This window comes from Amphiprion ocellaris, chromosome 15 (genome assembly GCF_022539595.1).
Source record: "Amphiprion ocellaris isolate individual 3 ecotype Okinawa chromosome 15, ASM2253959v1, whole genome shotgun sequence".
Lineage (NCBI taxonomy): Eukaryota > Metazoa > Chordata > Actinopteri > Pomacentridae > Amphiprion > Amphiprion ocellaris.
The window spans coordinates 22,422,078-22,439,460 of NC_072780.1; the positions used below are offsets into that span (position 1 = coordinate 22,422,078).

Sequence of the window (17,383 nt, forward strand, 5' to 3'; positions counted from 1 at the left end):
GTTTTGTACTCTTTAATTGAAGTTTTACGAGGATACACTACAGTTTATTGAAATCTCTGTTTTCTATCCATCTGTTGTGTTATGATAATGCTGTACTTACCATACGAATCTCAAAATATCTGCAATACCTCTTGACATAAATCCAACATGGCAATAAAGTGGTCAGGCAGTCATACAGAGCCAACACTTAAACTGAGAAATTCAATGTTGTGAACAGGCAGTTGCAAAGAAAGTTCTTTCTTTGCATTTTTCAGTTTGGTTCACCTCATTGTTTGTTTACTACCCGTCTGATAGTGTGAGCAATGGTGTTTGTTGCCTCAGTGGATGTAGTTATAGTGATGCTTTTCTACACGGAAGCTATAAGGTTTTGAGTTGAGTTTCTTTACAAAAATGGAGAAGAAATTGTAGAGTTATACTAGTTTTCCTTCAAATGCTAGTTTGGACAATCGATATACCCAAAAGTTCTTGTTTTCTTTTGTCTTGGTACTATCTACCTATATCCTAGAAATTTAGAACTAACTTATGCTAGAAGGCATATTGTGAGTGAAAGAAGCATACCGCAGCTGAGCATTTTCACCTGCTGATGAGTGCAGATGACAGTCATTAAATCTCAGGATTTCATACAAAGCAATTCTAAGGAAGCAACCCTGTCAGCTTACAGCGTGGGGCTTTATGTATTGTTGTTGTTCAGAATCATTTTCTGGTTCAAATAATTATTACTGAATAACTAACTCTACTAAATGGCAACTTGTTGTCGTGTAGTGTAGAGTAGTTTTACAGAGTTTTGGGTGAGCTGGTGTGGTCAAGCTGCTGTGAGTGAGAAGAGAAAGACCAGGATTACTTAGATCAAACCCAATCCAGAGGGACAGCAAGGCAGAGTTGCATCTCACCTATTTTAAGGCAGGAAAGCATTATTTTCATGGAAGCAAAGCTTCTTTTTTTTACACATAGACAGGTTTTTAGCAGTTAATCAATGACTGGAGAGGGAATTTAATTTTTAATGGCAGTGTGAAAAAGGTCTCTCATAGTGATAATACAAACGGTCCCCTCAGCATGTCAAAGCTTTAGACGGAGTGTTTTTATTTTTTTGTTTGTTTGCTTAGCTGTCTGACCCTCAATTTCACTGTTTTGGTTCACTGTCACTGCTCTCATAGCATCATTTTCACCCACAGCAGGCAGCTATTTTCAAAGACATCTCTAAAATCCCACTGTATGCTATCTGCTGAGCACCAAACAGCAGACAGAAACACTTAGTGATTAGCTGGTGGGCATTTAGCAGCTAAAGAGCCAGATATTTCCCTCAGGAAGTGATAAACAGAGCCTCAAAACCACAGCCACTACATATTCCAACTTTATTGTAGTCAATCAAAAGCATAGAAGAAGCAGCTAATAGTAACTAATTTTACTCGTGTCTTTTTCATATCAGGATTTGTGGAGAGGGAATGAATCAGTAAAGCAGTACATACATTACCATTCAAAACTTTGGACACACCTTCTCATTCAATGCTTTTTGTTTATTTGTATTATTTTCTACATTGTAGATTAATAGTGAAGATTAAAACTTTTTTTGTTTACAACATAATTCCATATGTATTCTTTTACAGTTTGATGTCTTCAGTATTATTCTAAAATGTATAAAATAATTAAATAAAAACCACTGAATGAGAAGGTGTGTTCAAACTTTCGACTATGTAATCCTGCAGCCTAAACAGAACAGCAGCATGCAGGTATGACTGCTACATGTCATGCAGCATTTGCATAGCTAATGAAAGCGCAGGTTGTTGGCACATTTCACTCAGTATGTGGCGCTAATCGGTGCATCTTGGAAGCGTCAGTGTAGAAACACAGTAATGACTCTGTTGTTGTCAGCGGTCTCCAGGTTGTCTGCTGGGCTCTAGAGTCTCACCTGGGGAATTCATTAGCTCGAGTTGTCAGCTGCAGTCACACTCGTATTGTTTGCGGGGTGTTTAGGCTCTGTCAGTGTCGCATTCATGACCAGCTGCTGTTGGTTTGCAGATTTCCCATTTGCACGCTGTAAGCACCGTGTCACTTTGTAAATGGCAAAATCTGCATCGCCTTTTGGCTCCAGTAAACAAGCCCTGGCTCCAGTGTTCCTGCCAGCCAAGCAGATCACACACTACAGCCAGAGATACAAAGAGGAGCAAACAGCGAGACCAATCTGTACCCTTCCAATCAGCTACACTGGCTGCACTTCACTTCTCTTCTATGTGCAATATCATCTGAGGTTACTGTGGCTCCGGGTTGTAATATCAGGAAAAAAAAGAAAAAAAGACGGGAGGCAAATGAAGATTTGAAAGTCCAAATTGAAACTCGTGTGATGACCTTCTGCAGATGCCCTGAAGGTGGGGGGTCAAGCAAAGTAGTCCAGCTCGCTCTCGTCGATCACACAGTTGTGATCAACATCACCAGAAACTAGACTGTTAAGCGTTATTCACAGCGAGCAGAGGCAGAAAATGTTAGATAAAAATTTGATTAAAATGCATCAGGTGTTGCTTGGCCTTTTCCAAGGAAAGATGGTGTTGTCATGGTATAGAATGGGGCCGCCTGAGTTATACAAAGCGTTATTGATGGCAGCAGAGGGAAGCCAACGAAAAATGATGGAGACAAACATAAAGATAAAAGCCCTTGCTATCTCTCCCTCCTTTCTTGCTGCTCTTCCCTGCCCCCTCCCTTCCACTTTCGGCTTCTCTCGATTTTTTCTTGGAGTGTAAGTGTGATAAAAGCAGGCAGACCTATGACTCCGGTTCCCACCCCACATTCTGATATGAATTCAGGGAGCCGAGGCCGTCCCCTAATCTCTTAATGCATGTTCCCTCGCCCTTGGCAGGGTCATGGGAGAAATAGATGGAGCCTTATCAGCTTTTATGGATTTATGGAGAATTTCCCTGCACTGGGTGTTTTTTCTTTCTCAGTTTTTTTTAGACCAGCTTGTGTGTGCTTACACGCTATGTGTCTCTGTGCATGTGTCTGTCCTCAAGGAAGGTTATCAGAGATAGTTATATCTTTATGAGTTTTATCAAATTCCTAATTACTGCATTAATCATGTTGACTTACCTCCATCAAGCTAAATTGAAAAGAGACGCAGCGGCTGTTTCTGACAAATTTGTGCCAGTGTGTTCACCTTCAGGAGGTCTCTTCTGTAACTAGTTACACTTTATCAAAAAACAAATAAAACTACAGAATAACATGCTACTCGAGGGCTTAAAGCTGCATTAATAATATTTTATATGAACAATGTGTCTGACTGTGTAATGGAGAGCTGTCACTCACTGAGACAAACTAATAGAATAGGAGCATCCAATAAGTTTTCAGGTCTCGTTTTACTGCTCCCACCTTGTTGTTTTTGGTTTTCCAGCGTGGATCTTTGATCTTATGATTCAGTCATGTGAGTAAAAGGTGAATAATAAACATACAACTCAAAATGCATGTTTCTCTGAATCGTCTGCTTCTGTAAATAGGCAATTATCCTTTTTTGCTGAAACATAACCAAGTCTGACCATTGAAAATGAAGACATTTTTCAAATGAGGCAATTTGAAACACAGGCAATTCCACATTTTCCATGAAAGCTCACACTTTAATTCATGTGCTAACATAGTTGCACAAGGGTTTTCTAATCATCAATTGGCCTTTCAACACCATTAGCTAACACAATGTAGCATTAGAACACAGGAGTGATGGTTGCTGGAAATGTTCCTCTGTACCTCTATGGAGATATTCCATTAAAAATCAGCTGTTTCCAGCTAGAATAGTCATTTACCACATTGACAATGTCTAGACTGTATTTCTGATTCATTTAATGTTATTTTCAGTGAAAAAAAGATTTTCTTTCCAAAATAAGGACATTTCTAAGTGACCCCAAACTTTTGAACGGTAGTGTACGCTACCAGTCAAAAGTTTGGAGCCACCTTCTCATTCTATGGTTTTTATTTAATTATTTTCCACATTGTAGTTTAATACTGAGGACATCAAAACTGTAAAAGAATACATGTCAATCAGCAATATTAATGTACGGTATATAAAATAATAGAAGTAATAAAAAGCATTAAATGAGAAGTTGTGTCCAAACTTTTGACTGGTAGTGTAGATATCTGTAAATGTCTGCCATTCAGTCTGTACATTTAGAATTTTAATTCCAACAATTAGGGAAAACTGTTGTTTTTCATTGTTTTTAGATGTTTTATAGACCAAATGACTAATCAGAATAATCATAAGTTACAGCACCAGAATGAATATCCATCCATCCATCCATCCATCCATCCATCCATCCATCCATCCATTATCTATACAACGCTTCTCATTGTGGTCACATGGGGCTGGAGTCTATCCCAGCTGGCTCAGGGTGAAGACAGGGGACACCTGGACAGGTCACCAGTCTATCACAGGGCTACATATAGAGACAAACAAGGACCAGAATGATGATAATCTATTGAAGCATTTAAGTGAACAAACTCCACATCTAAATCTTTACACCTGAATGTAAATTTAAGAGTTTTTGTATAATATATTGTATTATATTGTTGTTTGTCAATAATTCAAGCTTTTAGACGTATAGATAGCAAGATTTATTTATTTTTCCCATCATGCAAAGAGAGTTTGTGAAGTGCAACTAGTGTAGCTGGATCTAAAAATTGCAGCTGCCTGGATCTCATGAGAGTAATGTTGGCCAGAAATCTAAGCAGCCTACACAGTGTGATGATCACCACTTATCAATTCTGAGAGGACCTGATTCAACTCAGACAAACTTGTATTGTATTCAGACTGTACTGTGAAAACATTCACATAAACAAAGCAGTTCATTGTCATATTCTTAGAGGCTGCACATTAAAAGAAGCCCCATCAGTGATTTGTGAAAGTTGGCCATAATTACTTTTGGTTATTATAAAGGAGGCTTAGGATTAGGTCAGGGTGGGTGAATGGATTGATTAAACAGTGGACCTTAACACAGTAGTCTTCTGTTTGTTTCTTGTTTCAGACCATTAGTCAATATTTCTTGATAACGGTTCTTTATCCTTAACCCCTTGACAACTATTGTCGCAAACTGACAACATACCACTTTCATTTAGACTGCAGCCGAGATAGCGTATCCATTCCCCCAATGCCGGTTTGTGCATATTCAATACGTACCTTGGAACCTTTTGCAAGCACTGGTTTCTCTTAGGACTGGTCAGAGTGGGACCTAATTATTACATATTTATTATTATTATTATCTATCTGTTCTATGTGTAATAGATAAGTTAACAATCTCCACTTATTTTACCATCAGCTAGAAAGCAGAAACACACAAAAAAATGTTTTGTATTTAATTCTAAATAAATTCAGGTGTCAAGGGGTTAACCATGTCCCTTATGAAAACTTTTGTTTTCATAGGAAAGGGACAAACAACAAGGACAACTGTTGTGGTTTTTACTTGCATAAAGATTTTTTCATTAAAAAATGGTCCTGTAGAGGCTACATCTATGCTTGGTTTACAAAAAGGAATAAGCTGCTATAAGATACATCCATCAATCCATTATCTATACTCCTCTTAATCTTCATTGGGGTTGCGGGGGGGCTGGAGTCTATCCCAGCTGACTTAGGGTGAAGGCAAAGGACCCCTTGGACAGGTCACCAGTCTATCACAGGGCTACATATAGAGACAAACAATCACACTCGCATTCACATCGACGGACAAGTTACCAATGAAGCCCAGCATATTTTTGGACTGTGGGAGGAAGCCGGAGAAAACCCATGCATGCACAGGGAGAACATGCAAACTCCATGCAAAAAGATCCCAGGAAGGCTGGGATGCGAACTGAGGATCTTCTAGCTGCAAAGGTGACAGTGCTATCCACAAAGCCGCTGTGCAGCCCGCTATAAGATACAGTATTTTAAAAATAATATAAAATGAGAAAAGGGGCTGTATATCATTACTGTACCCCCTCCTCCACCTCCATCCCCACTGTTCTCAATGCAGTCCTGTCAGGACAGTTGGAGACTTGCCCTCTAACAATGAGGGGCTCCAGCTCTCATAGCTGAAGAAAAAGCAATTTAGCCACAGAACCCCCCTTGGAGAACTCGCACATCAAAGCAGCAGCGGCAGCGGTGGGGGCTAAGCCAGAGCCTGCCCAGCTTTAGCCTGCAAGCAGGTGAGGGAGAGAAAAATATCAGCGATGTCCAAGAATACAGGGAGATCTCAAAGGACAGCAGCTGCTTGTTATCACAGGATATTTCTGGCAGTTTGACGTCTCATCCGTGCTTTTGGGGCAGGAAAGATGGAGCCAAGGGAGGGAACGGACAGTGGTCAGGGAAGATTTGTGACATGCATTTTAAATCTCTTTATATCCAGGTTGTCCATGGATCTGAGAGACCTTTTGACCTGTTTTCCTTTTTTTTTTCTTTCAAGCCAGGGGTCGATGAAAGAAATCCAAAGTTCCAGTGTAAGTCTGACTGAATAGGCCGACCACAGTCCAGGCAATACATTAGACCACACTCCTGGTAACATGCTTTTGAATACCAACTGATATCAGTCGGTACGTGTGAGAGATGGGAAATGACTAGATAAAAAAAACTACATTTAGTATAATTGAGTTCATTTCACATTTGCCTCTGCCTAAATAAATAGCTGCACTCAGAGGGATTTTTTTTTTCTTTCTGAGCACATTAAAGTGCAAAAAGATTTAGTTTGTTATCAACACACTACACTGTGAAATCTAAAATAACAGGACCAATTACTTTCTGGAAAATATCTTATCCTTGATAGAAGTGAGTCCACACTCAGCATACCTGCTGATGAAATACTTTTGCTGGTATTCTTCTTTGATGCTTGGTTTTTCCTTTGCTTGAAAACAGAAAACAGATGGTGAATCTTTTTTGTTTAAAGGAATCATGTTGCCATTTATCCTTGTGTAAGACTGCATGTCTTCAGGAGAAAGAAGAAATAGACATGGAAAGGAGAAGGAGAAATGATGGGGTAGTTGAAAGAAGAAGCCACCTCTTACTCCTGGGAAGGTCAGCAGGACTTGGATCTGAGTCTGCTTTTGAGGCTGTTAACTATGTGTGAGTGTGTCTTTGTGTGTGTGTGTGTGTGTGTGTGTGTGTGTGTGTGTGTGTGTGTGTGTGTGTGTGTGTGTGTGTGTGTGTGTGTGTGTGTGAGGGAGGGAAGAGTGTGTGTGCTGATATGTGTCCTGCATGTCAGTGTGCAAGTATTACAGCCATCTCTCTGGTTTAAGCATTCCCTTGGTTGCCATTATGGCCTAATAACCGTGTCAGTATGATTAATGGCAGAAGGCAGGGCTCTGATTGCACTCCCCCTCAACTACAGTACCGAGGCAACTACACTACCCACGATCCCCACTGTCTGTGCTCATCCGCCCCGGCCATGGTGAGCAGCAGCACCCTCTGCGTTGCACCGGATCTGAAGGCTATCAGTGCAATTAGCTGGCATTTGCCCTCCTACGGGCAACATCAAAGACTCGATCTGATGATGACTGCAAGATTAGACGTTAGGGAGGAAACCGTGTGATCCCCAAGGCCACTTTAACCAGTCCAAGGTAATAAATACAGACAGCTTACTGCTGATATGTTTGTCTAATTCTGTTTATCTTCATTACTGATCACATACAGTTAAAACCAAGCAGCATTTCTAAAGAATCTTATAGCCCTAAGTTTGATGTATTTCCTAATAGATAAATGGACGATTATAACATGGAGACAGTTTGGTGGTGGAACCACTTTAAACGTTGTAACAAAAACACATACACTACGGTTCAGAAGTTTGAGGTCACCCAGAAATTTCCTTATTTTTTGAAAGAAAAGCATTTTTTTCAGTGAAAATAACATTAAACGAATCAGAAATGCAATCTAGACGTTGTTAATGTGGAAAATTACTATTCTAGCTGGAAATGGCTGATTTTTAATGGAATATCTCCATAGAGATACAGAGGAACATTTCCAGCAACCATCACTCCTGTGTTCTAATGCTACATTGTGTTAGCTAATTGTGTTGAAAAGCTAACTTATGGCTAGAAAACCCTTGTGCATTTATGTTGGCACATGAATAAAATGATGAATTTTCATGGAAAACATGAAATTGTCTGTGTCACCTCAAACTTTTGAACGGTAGTATATTTAGTTATTTTCTCTCCATTCATTTATCAGTTTCTTGCTATATTTAATGTTTCAATATCACTTCACAAGTTACAGGTCTAAAAAAAGTTTTGCAACCTATAGGCAATATTTTGTGCTTTTTTTTTTAACACTGTTACTTTGGCACTATACTCTATTGTAGAACATAGGAAGCAGACCACAGTAACACTGGCATACGTGGTAGGCTGATGATTGTTGTGATACTCATTCTGATGAGCCTATTCATGTAGAGTTTCTAATGAATCACAGCCAGCAAAAACCTGATCCCCACTAAGTTATCACAGAAACTACAGCAGCTTACCTTAATGCTGCCATCAGTCTGTAACTGGCCTGTGCCATGAGGATGACAGCATGCTGCTTTCATGTTCCAAGACGAATCAACTGACTAATCAATGAAGACTCCTCTCAAAGACTAAAGTTTGGTGGAGTGTTCAGGTGCAGTCCTTTTGCTCAGTTAACCCGAATAGACGGATATTACAGTTTGTGCAGGAAAAGACTCTTTGACTTCTTGATTTAGCAAGCTTCAGCCACATTTCCTCACAGATCACTTCAAGTTAGACTGACACAGCATGGTGAAGATCTCACCACAGCTTTTCAATGGTCATCGAACGCCGGGGATCATTCCAAAAGCCTCAGCTTATGTTTCTTGGAGATTTTGAGGTCTGCTTTAGATTTTTTCATCTTTTGTTTTCCATGCGTCCCTCTATCTGTGCAGTGTTCCGTGTGTCATTGGATACCACACAACCCCAAAGCTGAATATGTCCACCCATATGCTTAACAGCTGGCAAGGTGCTCTGTTCTTTAAATGCAGCTCCTTTTTCTCCAAACATACTGTAACAGGAAGCTCCTCTTCTAGTGAAGATTTTATGAGCATGTTTGGTGGCTTTAATTTGATTTTTGATTTGTTGACTCACTACAATAAGATCCTAGTCTTGCTTTTGTTGGTGATGGTGATGCCTTGTTGGTCTGATGACAAGATGTGATATTGTAACATTCATCTCATATAAAGCCTTTAAAAAATTACCAGCTTTTTAAATGGCTAAAGGCATTTCAAAGTAACACAAGAAATTACTTGTAACTCATCTATTATTCTAGTATGTCAATAGTCCAATCATGGTTGAAAACTATTAGCAGCATCTCTCAGTGTCTTGCACATGGATCAGTCACTGTCCTCAAACACCTGTGTCTGTCCCCGTTTTAAAATCAGCCTATCAGATGGGTGCTGCTCACTTCAAAATACAGCAAAATCCCCAGATTATATGGCTCTAACACATACCTTTGTTAACTGTGGCCAAATAGTTCAATCGGTCCACAGCACTAGTTTCCAAAACCACCAGGTCGGTCACAGGTGAAGTAATGTTTGTGCCTCAGTGTTGCACAGTGGAATGGTGCACCACCACTCCCATGTCAGTCAAATCTTCTTCTATCCAAATGTTTTCTTGCTCTTCGACATCTTGTCTTGACTTCCACAGCTCCTCTTAATTGCTATGTCTTATTGACTTTTCAAACAGCGGGAATTTGAACTGTAAGCACTTTGGTTTCTTTTCAGGAAATGCCTGCTATGTAAGTATAAATTTGCTTCATTTAAGATCCTCAGTCAACTATGTAGCAGAGGCCATGGCTGTTAAATGTTAGCACAAGATTAGAAGTAGTCATTGTCATCATCTGACAGTTCCTAATGACAGTTGTTGACATGCCTCACAAGTCCCAATGAGTCAGTTAACCCTTAGAGCACAGCCAACCCACTTTGCATCTAAATTCACATCCCTTCTTCTCGGTTGAATTGCTCTCAATGCATTTATTGCAACAAAGTGTAGCATATATGAAACAAAACTGCTTGACTTGACCTTTTACACAACGTTCATTGCATGCCTAATTATTTTGAATTTACATCAAATGTATTTATAGTTACAGCCTACATACAGCTCATTACTCATGAACTCCTCCTTGCATGTGGATAATCATATCTAGATATGTAAATATCTGCAGTGGCTTGGTGGCCAGCATCGTCGCCTCATAGCTAGAAGATTCACAGTTTGTATCCCAGCCTGGGATCTTTCTGTGTGGGGTTTGCATGTTCTCCCTGTGAATGCGTGGGTTTTCTTCAGGTTTTCCGGCTTCCTCCCACGGTCTAAAAACATGCTCCGGTTAATTGGTGTTTCTAAATTGTCCATAAGTGTGAATGTGAGTTTGCTTGTTTGTCTGTACATGTAGCCCTGTGATAGACTGGTGACCTGTCCAGAGTGTCCTCTGCCTTCATACTAAGTCAGCTGGGATAAACTCCACCCCCCTGCAACCCTATAGAGGATTAAGCAGTGTAGATAATGGATGAAAATATATGTAAAGCAAACATATCTATGCAATCATATGTTAATATCAAATCACAAGAAAACATTTCCCTGTCTGCATGAGGCTACTGTACATGAACACTGCAGTCAATACAATAATGACATTATTACTCTGCCAAGGAATGCGGTGGAGTTATGTGACGACCGGCATACGTTTGCTGTTAAGATGTGAAGGTGTCTGTCTGTCTGTTAACAACATTACAACGGATTTGGATGAAATTTTCAGGGAATGTCAGAAATGACACAAAGACCACCTTGTTAGATTTTGGCAGTAGTGCAGTTTATAGTCTGGAGCCACGGATTTGTTAAAGATTTCAGTATCATTGCGAAATAGCAGCACGGCGTCACTGTAACTATGACAACAGTCAACTGCCACTGACGATCACATGATTGCGATCCTACTACAAATCAACCGCTGTGGACTTTTTTGGAAATGATACAAGGAACGATTGATTAGGTTGTTGGGGTGTTTCCGAGTCCCATCAAATGCCCGCCGCCCGCTACATATTTAGATCACGTGATTTGGTATCCGTACTTAATGTACACATGCAAAACACACGCCTGTGCTCAATGCAAGGTCATTTTGTTTGTGGGTACATCTATATTAAATGACCGCATTCTATGTTGCTGTGGTTTCTGATCATCAATAACTAATAAACAAGTGCTGCATTTCTAAAAAAAAAAAAAAAAAAAATGCTGCATTTCTGACAATTCCATATGGGGGAATGAACAGTCTTGGAGGAGTACTGCGCTCTCTGAGTGCTTTTTTTGTTTTCATGAGGCACTCAGCAGATATTTTTCTTTGTTATACAGTCATACAGTTTCTAACCATTATGGTTCTGATATTGCCAGATTCCAAACAGTCTATGCTCTAGCATTGTGAGCTTAAACCTTTGTCCATGCCACAATTACTGTTTCATTTACCTCTAGTTTGAAATGAGTGGAGCTATTTAAAAGTATTTGAATGTAGAAATAACTGTATAGCGATGGCAGCATTGAAAAGTGCTGTTTTTGTTTTAAATGATCTGATTGTGGCAGACAAACAAGGTAAGAAAGTCACATTTTCCAGTATGTTTTTCTTTCACTTCAAATTGAGCTTTCTACTGCCACAGTCAAAGGCAAACCTTCCTCTTTATTTCCCCACGATCCATTGTGACGCTCTTCACATGGCTAGGGGATCTCTGCTGTGCTGCTGGGATGAGAACGCCAGCAGTTACTCTGTGAACCTCAGTCCAAAATGAAAGTGCATTCTGACACCCACTGCTGCAGCTTTGAACACACCAGATCTGAGGCAGTGCTGCAGAAAAAGATGGAGGCCCTGTGAAAGCAGGAAGCAGGGAGAAGCAGACAGACCAAATACAGACAAATAGCCAGAGAGGAACTCACAGATATTCTGAGTAACAACCTTGAGCCTGTCAACTTTGGCCCTCAGGCTCTTTTTCAGGGGTTTAAAAATAAAAAGTAGGCAGACGTTCTTCAGTGGTTGAAAACTAACATGACATATCTATCCTAGGTTGAGGTGTTACAGGTGAAGCCCAGAGAGGTGGATCTTGTTATTTTTTTAGATTTCAGGCCACTCAACTCAATCTGACACGGGAAAATGCTGAAATGGATGCTATTTGTGAAGTGTGTGTGGGTATAGCTGCTGCTGTTTAGAAGAAGAGTCGATGCTTGGCAAGGGCATTCCATTTTATTAGCTCCAAACTTTCTAACTTCTCTTTATCTGTTCAAGTCGCCTCAGTGAGCTGTCAGATTTTCCCAATAATAACTAAACTGTAAATGATTGGTACCACCTGATACTAACTACTAAACATAAAAGAAAGAATATTCTCTAATGTGTCCTTTTTTGTTTGTTTTCTGTACCAGGATCCTTCATGATGGTCAATTCCTCACAGCATTTTGGGGGCCAGCGGGCTCAGCTGCTCCTGCTCCCGCTAAGTGAGAACGACACTCACTGCATCCAGTTCAGCTACTTCCTGTACAGCCGTGATGGCCACAGCCCCGGGGACCTGCAGGTCTACATCCGGGTCAACGGTGGTCCCAAGGGCAGCGCCGTGTGGAATATCTCAGGCTCCCAGGGACGCCAGTGGCACCAGGTGGAGCTCGCCGTCAGCACTTTCTGGCCCAGTGAATACCAGGTAAGAGCTTTCGGTCAAATACACGAGGACAACACTGGTACCACAATGGTGTATGTCAAGGTCTGGAGTATTCGATTGTAGGTGAACATTTCTCGTAGTTGATGGGTAAAGACCTTTATACAGGTCGATTTTGAGGACAGCCTAATTTTTTTGAGAAGACGGTTGGGTTGGAGCATCCCTGAAATGACACAGCTTGTGAGGTGCTCCAGGGCAACAGAGGTAAGCACCTACCAACAGTGGTCAGACAAGCCGCAGATCAGTGACTCAATGTGGGGGTATATACTGGAGTAAGACCCATCCAACTTCCAATGCCTCTTTGCCAGTTATCACAGAGTACTTTCAGAGACCTTGTAGAGTCCAGAAATCTGGGAGCTGTTTTGGCAGGAGGACAACAGCAAATTTGGAATGTCTTCATAATGTTTTGGCTTATTAGTGTCTATAATCAGTTAAATTTGGTATTTCCACAACCCATTTCTTACTATCAGTGACTGGGTTCTACATGCCAAAGAATTTTGGAAAATGATTATGCTTAAGTCAGAAAAATTTGTGTTATTTTTACTGAAGAGATTTTTGGCAGTTGTGATGCCACGTACTTATATACACCAATCAGAGCCCAGCAATACTGGAATCAATATATGATGACATTTTTGAAGCTGTTTTGTCATATTGGCAGCCCATTACATTGCAACCATGCAATCCTGATAAGGTTTTAGTTCTAGTCTGTATAATATATAAAACAGACAAAATAAGCATTGAATAAAAGTAAAGTTAATAAAACATAGAGGTGCTCCAGGCTCACCTAGTAGAATGTGCGCCAAAGATGAGCCTCCACAGCAGGGCGCCTTGCTGCATGTTATCCCCCACCTCTCTATCCCTTTTCTGTGTCTCTTCAGCTCTCCCTATCTGACATAAAAGGTTAGTAGAACTGTATAAATTATGTATTAAAGTTGTCAGGGGCAATAATTACTTTGATTTTGGCAGTAATCTGGGACTCATGTCATCATCACCACCTTTGTAATGCACTCTTTCCCTCTGAAGTATTCTGCCACAATAAAAACCTGATTGATAATTGGTAAATTGGATCCAAATAAACACCACAGATGCACATGCATATGCACAATATTTTGCCAAAGTTCAAAACATAGTAATCTAAACCAAATGCTCAAATTATTTTGTATTTATTTTAAAATATGGAACAGTTCCTTCTATCTAACATCGGCACAGACACCTGACAGAGGATTGATTGTATCATCAAGTATGAAGCTCACTTTACACTTCATGAACACTATAGCTGTCTTCTGCAGGGAACTTTTGTCATGCCATGTGATGTCAGAAAATGTGTTTTGGATTGGAATGAACATTTAATCAGAATAGCATAGAATGGAATAGAATAGACTACAATAGAATAGCTTTATTGTCATCATACATGGGGAAATGATGAAAATATAAATTGCTGCCACTGGATGGCACATTGATAACAAGCTTTAAGTAATGAAATAACAACAATATATAATAAAATCAAATGTACACATAAAACAAGACAACATTAAAAGTTACAACATATGCAGAAATGGCAAGATATATACAATACAGTGTGGAGAAAGCCTTTAATAAAAAACTAGAAGGGTCATGTTTGAGTAACATAGGCATTTACCAGGCAGGGAAGATTCAAAAACACTGTAGTTACCTAAGGCAAACATAAGATTCTGAGTTTTTGAACTTGTGCCATATGAGGGACGTTTACTCTGTCTCTTAGAAATCCTTAAATTTTTTTAAAGTGGAGTGCTATAATCATGCAGTACCCCTTCAAAACATACTGTCTTGTCAGTGGCCTTGATGTTATATATTAACTGAAAGCTGACTTGTAAGTCAGAAAAGCCTTATATATTTCTTTTTAATGTTTAATTTGTTGTTTTAGTAATTTATCATGTAATGATATCATACATTCTGGTCACAGCTTCGTCAGTTGATATCTTTTTTTATTGCCCTTCTCACTTATTTTCCTTATCAATATGATATGGATATATTTGCTACTCAGACACATAAGACACCAGTATGGGCTCTGGGGAATCGTGAGGAGCATCTTTCAATATATTTAATTTTTTACAGAATAAATGATTAATAACTAATCGAGAAATCAATGTAAGAGTGAATAATGGTGATAATATTTGGGTGGTACTTTATCTGTACGTTGCTTTCTCCCTTTTCAGCACATATGTTTAGCAAAAGTTGATTTCTTGCCAGGGTCACAAGAACTTCAGTGTTGAGTAGAGATTCTAGTGTATTTGGTCATTGATATGTTTTTTTCCCTCTCCTTCCTAAGTTAGTTAATTAATGTGAAGCAAAAATTACTCTTTCCACTTTCTAAGGTCATAATTGCTTTTAGACAGGCAGACACTGCAGGAGATTATTGTCTATCCTGACGTGACTTAGCAGACTAGTTGTCTCCATATTGGTCTGTAATCTAAATTTGACCATCTCCCAAGTACAATACATACAATGAAGATCAGAGATAATCCTCAGAGCTTATGCTGGCATTGCTTGCATATACTGCTGCTTTGTTGGTGTCACTTTTCCTGACATCAGTAAACCTTACTCTCAACGTAAGTCATCTGAGTCTCCAGTGTGTCTCTCTGCTTCCTCATTCTCTCAACATCACTGAACTTCCACAACAGTTTAAACAATCCTTTTTTTTGTAAGGACGGTCTATTATTTGTCCTGAGTTTTAGTCTTTAAACCTCATTTTGAACATACAATGATATGCATCAGTACGCAATAGATATATTTTTTTAAATGTCATGATACGGACTCCAGCTGTGTTGCCTAGAAAACCCCACACCCCCCATTCATTAGAAAACTTCGGCACTATTGTTCCGTTAAGCTGCTCAGTGGACACCAGTTACTGAAACATGGCTACTGTCAGCTGTGGCAACATTATTATTATGCTCCCTATTACTCAAACCACATGCAGGGATTAGCAAATTGCAGCTGTGTCATATATCACAATGGCTCAATAGGTGTATAATTACAGTTGGCGCGTGTTTGGATTGTATCTATATTTATTGGTCAATTTACCTGTTTGCTGCAGTGTAATCAATAGCTCAGTTTGATGCCTGTATCACCGGGGCTGCATTATTAGCAGCATTGTGTAGCTTGTAAGATTGTGATGACTGGATGCAGCCCTGCCTCACCTCATTACGGCTGATAATTTATCCCCTAATGCTCTCTTTTCCCTACCAAGACTGTCACCTCCCACACACACCCCACCCCCCACCCTCCAGCCTCCCAGCCCAAAACTGCTGTTAATGAGAAGGCAATGGCTGGTGTAAGGGACTGTGGGAGCGTGGGTCCGTCGAACAGTCAATTGACCTCAATTCCATGCGACCCTCAGTGCGGGGGAGCAGTGCGGGTGTTTGCTTCCATAACCTTGGAGCGCTCTGAGCCCCATCTCAATAAATCAAGAGCCAGTTAATGAGATTAGAGGGCTGCTCAGATCAATGTGTAAAGCTGCGCTTTACCATCCCCAGCTCTCCTGTCCTGAGCGACTCTCACAAACAGCCAAACTGATTTAAAGTAATGATTTTCTTCCCTTCTGTATGGACGTTAGAAGTTTGCCAGCCACACACTGTAGCAGAGGGAGAGGTGGAGGCAGGGGGAGGGGCTCTCAGAAGGGAAAGCTGAGGTGTGCAATCACAAGTCGGCCCCAGACGGGGAGTTTGCTTAGCACCGCAGTGTTTACCATTTGGACAGGCTTGCATAAGCAATTTAATCTACCACCCTGGTGACGTATGTCCAAGCTGCCTGAGTGATGAGAAGGAGCTGCTCTGCAAAGTCCTCCCACCAGACATGTAGACACACGACAGATTGCTTTATTTGTCTTATAAACTTGGATGATCGGCAGCTGGTAACGAAGCAGGTAAATCTGTGCAGATGAGTGAAGAGGCTTAAAGGAACAAAGTGAGTTTCTCTGCTGTGCGATGGGGGACAGAAGTGAGCCTCAGTGCCTCTTCTTAGTGTTCCCTCCTCCTTTTGTTGCCACGGGAAGGCTCACCACCTTCCACCACTACAACTCACAGCTCAGCAGGTCCCACAGGACTGCACTCATCCATCCACCCGGCCCCTTCGATAGCGATCACTGTCCAGCACTGCCAGCCAACAGGTCAACCCCTGCAGGCCGCAGAGCCGCTCCTCCACACAGGGAGAGGAGTACCACTTCAGAGGGCTTAGAGGAAAAAAACGCGTGTGTGGGAGATGCTGCTGGTGGTAGTGGTGACTGAGATTACATAAAAAAAATAAAAATATGGTCAGTAATCATGGAGTGTCAACACCCCCTCCGGAGACACAGACTGCTTCAGAGATTTGTTGGACTGTGATCAGAGGTGTTCTTGGCCTTTAGCATTAGGTTTTCACTGATATGAGATTCTTAATTTCACTGCCCAAAGTTCTGGATTCCAGATGTCCATTGTTGATATTATGATTGCATGTTTTGTGCTATAAATTAGAATATGTTCCAGTTCATCCAACAGTTTAGTGATGGCGGCGTAGAAAGGCCCCCTAGATAAGATACTGATCTGTGCAGAGACAGTGAAGCCCAAATGTGTGAGCTGCAGTTACAGCCATATAAGAAAATACACTACCATTCAAAAGTTTGGGGTCACATAGGGAATTTCATGTTTTCCATGAAAAATCAAACTTTGATTCATGTGCTAACATAATTGCCCAATGATTTTCTAATCATATATCAGCCTTTC

At 40.5% G+C, this 17,383-nt stretch overlaps 1 protein-coding gene across 3 annotated transcripts in view; it reads left to right on the forward strand.

Moving 5' to 3' along the window:
- The window catches only part of ptprua (protein tyrosine phosphatase receptor type Ua), a 158,608-nt gene that overhangs the window by 39,554 nt on the left and 101,671 nt on the right, over positions 1–17,383 (forward strand). For all 3 annotated transcript variants that reach the window (XM_055018039.1, XM_055018040.1, XM_055018041.1), the window contains exon 2: positions 12,361–12,632. In XM_055018039.1, the coding sequence (XP_054874014.1) occupies positions 12,369–12,632 (264 nt within the window). In that variant the 5' untranslated portion in view covers positions 12,361–12,368. The remainder of the gene's footprint in view (positions 1–12,360; positions 12,633–17,383) is intronic.